The sequence below is a fragment of the Limulus polyphemus genome, unplaced genomic scaffold (genome assembly GCF_000517525.1).
Source record: "Limulus polyphemus unplaced genomic scaffold, Limulus_polyphemus-2.1.2 Scaffold2225, whole genome shotgun sequence".
NCBI lineage: Eukaryota > Metazoa > Arthropoda > Merostomata > Xiphosura > Limulidae > Limulus > Limulus polyphemus.
In genome coordinates, this window is record NW_013667835.1 from 40,205 (window position 1) to 45,664 (window position 5,460).

At 30.9% G+C, this 5,460-nt stretch overlaps 1 protein-coding gene across 1 annotated transcript in view; it reads left to right on the top strand.

Moving 5' to 3' along the window:
- Nucleotides 1–5,460, top strand: part of LOC106466330 (serine/threonine-protein kinase unc-51-like) — a 157,640-nt gene that overhangs the window by 22,633 nt on the left and 129,547 nt on the right. Inside the window, exon 5 of the mRNA XM_022394311.1 lies at nucleotides 2,572–2,608. Within this exon, the coding sequence (XP_022250019.1) occupies nucleotides 2,572–2,608 (37 nt within the window). The remainder of the gene's footprint in view (nucleotides 1–2,571; nucleotides 2,609–5,460) is intronic.

Sequence of the window (5,460 nt, forward strand, 5' to 3'; positions counted from 1 at the left end):
GTTGTTAAGTTTCACGTGATTGTGGAAATTATGTGTATTACAAAGTTGTATCGAGAAAAAATAAACTAGTTTTAATTAAGACTGGACGTGTATCGCTTAAGCTCCTTGGAATGAATTTATACCAGAAATTAACAAACAAGCAGATACTTAACAATATATATATATATATATTATTTTCTTGGATTAATACTCATTGATGAGCTTGTGCTAAGAGAAGATCTTGATATCTGCCACACATGCTGTCAAAACATAGGAGTGCTAAGGATAAGAAAATCATTGGTTGAAATACTAATTGTTTTGTAGAAAAAAAATTATGTCATGCCAAATCTATAACAACAAATATTTTGCAACATGTCACACTCATTTTCCTATGTACATATGTATGGGTCGAAGTGTGCATGGCATTACCTTTTACATAGTGTCATTCAACATGGAATTTTGTATTTGTTGTCAGAGTTCGAACTATTCATTTTTCTCTACATTGCTGATTTAGTTACAATTCATGGTAAAATAGAGTAAATACCAGATACATTATACAATGATCCTTAAGAAAATTGTAAACATTTTGGAGGTTCTAGAAGTTTTGCAAATGCAACATTCAAACTGTATAATGGAAAAAATATTTATTATTCTGTACATGAACATCACCTTCCACTCTGACTTATTAAGAGTCTGAGTAAGACTGGCATTGTCAATTCACAGACAAATCTTAGATACAGATATTTTTGTAACACATCTCTTTTTGTGTGTGCAGTAGTTTAGTACATTTTTCTAAAAATCTTGCCACATTTCATGTATATACAAATAGAAAATGTCTTTCTCATTTATATTTGTATAAGTTCAATTATTGTTAACAAAGAGCTAAAATTTAAGTGTAACTACCTAGAAACAAAAAATAAGTCACTCAATGAGTGAAGAGGGAAACAAATTGGAAAGTTTAAGTAATCTTTTTGCCTTTTTTTTTAGTTAATTTAGTTTTACAACCAGTAGGAATTACTCAGGATAAATGAGACTGATGATAACAAAAGTTATGATGTTCAGTTAATTTAAAATGTGATTTGTCAAAGTCTTGTAAGTCAGTTCATGTTTTTCATTTTATGCATGTGGACGTTGACTGGTTTTTTTCAGTTATGTTCTTTTCATTTGAAATGTAGTGCAGATAGTGAAAATTTTGTGTTCTAGTGTAGTTTTGTTCCACTAATACTAACAGTTGTTTAGTTAACCTCTAGTCATGCTGTTGTTCTTATAGGTATTTGGTAGTTCTTATGTGAAGTCATGACAAATAATTGTAATGGTCTATTCTATATTTTCTGATTGATAATAAAAAATTGTAGTTTCAAGTAATGTTATAGTTATTGATCACCAACCTTGTATTAGAAATTCTAAGAAATAATTCTTGAAATTCATGAAAATATTTTGTAGAAATTTTGTAATTATTCTTGAATTTCTTTTTTGTACTGAAAGTGTGAGAACCCTGAGTACAGCTTATTTCTTTAACCTACCACATCACAGTAGTTCCTACCATCAAACAGTGACACAGTGTGTAACTTTTCCTTTTCTAAGTTAATAAAATATTTAGTTTTGTGTGTTCTTACACCTTTAACTAATCACTACATCTATCTTTTCAAATATTAGATTCCTGAACCTCTCGTTATATAGATTAGATAATGATTTTGATGTTCATTCCTGGAATACCACACATTTTTATGTACTTATTAATATATATATATATATATATATATATACATACTTTTTTTTTGAAAAAGTTTCATCTGCTAAGTTCTGTGTTTTTTTCCTGTATGTTTTTTTAGAGCCTAAGATTGTATGTGTATATATACCATGTATTTATTTGTTTCCATACAGTTATAAGTTTATCTTAAAATTTACTCTTTTACTGCATTATGTAAGGTTATAAATTTTAAAAACTTGTAAGAATTACACCAAAGTATGTAAGAGCCATCAGAGGAAACGTTTAGCAACAGAAGAAAATTATAACAAAATGGATGACTTGAAGTAACAAATGACTTAAGAAAATGGAAGATAATTAGTATGGAAAATATATATATATATCAAATTTAATCGGTGGACCATTCTTTGCTATTTTATGTTAAACAGTCTTCATGCTTATCAGTTGTTTAAAAAAGATATTTTTATGGGATAATGAAAGAGAACATCAAGGGTTAAATTGGGGTAGAATGGTCCAGAACAGAGTTCCACTTATTGAGGACTCAAGTCATTAATGTTCTTGGTTTTCTGACTGGAATGTCAAAGAGTTTCACCTCTTTCAAAATCCAAATTTAACCACTGGACTGCACTGTAACTGTTGAAAGTACTTACTTTTTTATTGTACTAATTTGATATTAGATGATTTATAAGTAGTAATATTCTAAGTTAGATGTAAGTTGGAGGTTGAGGGAAGAAGATATTCCTGATACATTGTTATTTAGTAAAATGTTTTATAGAAATTTATTATACATATTTGTTGTCTTAAACTTGAGATCTGTTAACTGATAGAATACCCCTGTTTGTTTTTGTGTGCAAATAACAGTCTTTTTTTCTTCATTTTTAAAGTTTTGCAATGGTGGGGACCTGGCTGACTACTTTCATGGTAAGTCATCACTGTTCAAACTATATACACACACACTGGCTTGACTCTTTATTCAGGCCTATACTTAATAATGGATTGGGCCACTTTTTCCCCATATAACATTCGTGACACAAAATGGCATGGAACTTAAAAGGCACTGGAAGGAATCCTTAAGGTTTTCCCTATTCAGTCATTAATATTATACTTAATTCATGGATTGAGGTAGGCAGAGTATAGTCATGGTGGATTTGTCTTTCACGTTTATCATACAGATATTCAGTTGTGTTGAAAACTGAGGATTATGGTGGCGTTAAGATGCCTGAAGTCTCCATCCTGTTTCCCAAACCACTCATTCACAATTTGGGCATGGTGTGTGGGAGAATTGTCATCTTAGAAGTCGTCGTTCCCATCAGGTTACATGTGGAGCAACACTGGATGCACTTGATCAGAAATAGTCCTGAGGTAAGTGTTGGTATTTGTCCTCTCTTCTAAAGATACCAAAGGACCCAGGGAATGCCAAGAAGATGTTCTTCAAACCATGACTCCACCTTTGGAGGCCTAGACAGTTGGAACAATGCAAAAGGGTTTAGTGATTTGTATGACTTTCTCCAAGTCTGTTCTCCTAGGGTAAAGTGTTACTTGTTGCACCACCTCGCTTCTTGTCAGTCCTCATTACTCCAATGAATTTGCATTATTTGAGGCATTTTCTCTTGTTGGTAATTGAGATAAAAAATGCAATGGTCTCCTACTGCCATTGTCCATTTGTTGCAGTTTTTGTAAGGTACAGCTTGAAATGGTTGTGGATTGCTCTACATTGAATATATGTCAATTAGTGCAGTGTTTCTTACCCTTTTTTTGCTCATGGCTCTAGTTTGATTTATCTCTGTGGCCCCACTCTTCATAAATGCTGTTACTTAGGAAAAAAGTTACTTTATTTTCACACTGTTGATTTATAATATTATTTTTACAATATTGTATTGTTTTTAAATATTTTGTTTATAACATACTGTTTGCTTATACAAGTAAAAAATATTCTGTTAATCATTGAAATTTTATTCAGTGTGATCTTTGGGACTTTATCATCCTCTCTAACTGCCTTTCTTCTGTTTCTATCACAATATGTTTGTGGCCACAATTCACCCTCACAATAGACATTTGATTCACCTGTTGCTAATAAATTCCAATGACCAATGTATTGGAGCAATCTCCTAATGAAACTGTCATGACCACTGTGACACCTGTTAAATGTTCAACCACTATCATACTTCTTTTAGCACTACAGTATATTTTCTTTTCTCTATATCTGTAACACTGACTGCAAATGTATTTGTGTCAGTTATTTATAGTTATGCAGGGATCATTTGACAGATCATAAGATCAACCTAATCTGTAGCTTGGGTTAGGCCCAAGTCTAAAAGTGTACATAGGTCCTAATAAAGTGGCCAGCCAGTGTATATATTTAAATGACTTTTTTTTGTACCAAAAATATGAAGAAATTGAATGTTACATTAAAAAGAAAAGTATGCACTAAGAAACAAAATGAATTCTATTATACAAAAGAATAACAGAAAAGAGTATGCAGATGAATTAATAATACTGTCAGATATAAATGACTGTTTAGTGTAGGTATTATTAATTTATTTATTTTGTGAGTGAATATTTCATGATTGTTTAGTTTTTCATAATGAGAATTAAAAGCAATTATTTTAAAGGTGATAGTTATGACAAGTTTGGTTATGTAACTCTGTAAGAGTTGTGTTTATAATTCATTGATGTCAAGGCTATTGAATGTCTCATGCAATTCATTGACATTGAGACTATAGAGATTTCTAGAAGGCTTAAGTGATAGACGTATAATTAGCTCATGAGCAGATGAAACAGAGCAGAAGAGAGTAAGGTGAAGACATGGGAAGGAGAAGTTTGGTCAGAGAAAAAATTTACATAAAGCTAATTGTCATAGGAGTGAAAGGCTTAATGGTTGATATGACAGAGTGAGGTTAACAATTTTGAAAGAGATAAGGAGAATAAGTTGTCTCGTCATAGAGTGTTCTAAAGTAATTGAACCGGCTTGAGTTGACTTTTATAAAAGGCAGACAAATATTGGAAGTACGAAGACCAGACAATTACCAGAAGAGCACTATATGACTGCAGTGAATTATACACTAGTGTGATAAAAATAAAGAAAAATAGTTCGACTTGTCAACTAAATTTAAAAGCAATTGAATAGGCATAAATAGACTTTTGACAAGAAGAGAACTATGTAGCATTTATGATATAACTGTGATTTCCATAATGTAAGGAATTTCTGTACACAAGTTTAACTTATTCTGAACATATATATTATTTTGAAAACAAGTGGAGTGCATGCTGTTTTTTTTAATTTTTTTCTAATTTATCTCACAGACACCTACTGTAGAAGAATCATTAGCCCAATACACCCATATATTTACTTACTATATATACAAACTAAAAGTAAGTAGTCCAACAAATACATTTCACCTTTAGCTGTGTATTTACTTTACCAACACAAAAGTGACATCAGAAAGTATTAAACTCCTGTAAAACTAAATATTGTTAAGACATTAATAACTCAGTATTGAATAAGCCAGAGAAATGAAAGATAATGTCTTCAAAGCATACTTATGATTAAAAGGTAGAACACAGATAATTTGTATGATAATCTACACAGGAAGTCTTAAATTTTTTGTTTCATAACCATAAGTTCAGGACCTGTGTTAACCCTTTTCGAATTGATGAGCACCTTTCAGGTGTTGTAGTGCACATTTGTAAAGGTTTATAAAAGTTTTTTAAACCTAAAGTTAAAACCTAAAAAGTAACCAAAATTTACCTAAACTTCTAAGTAACCTAATTAA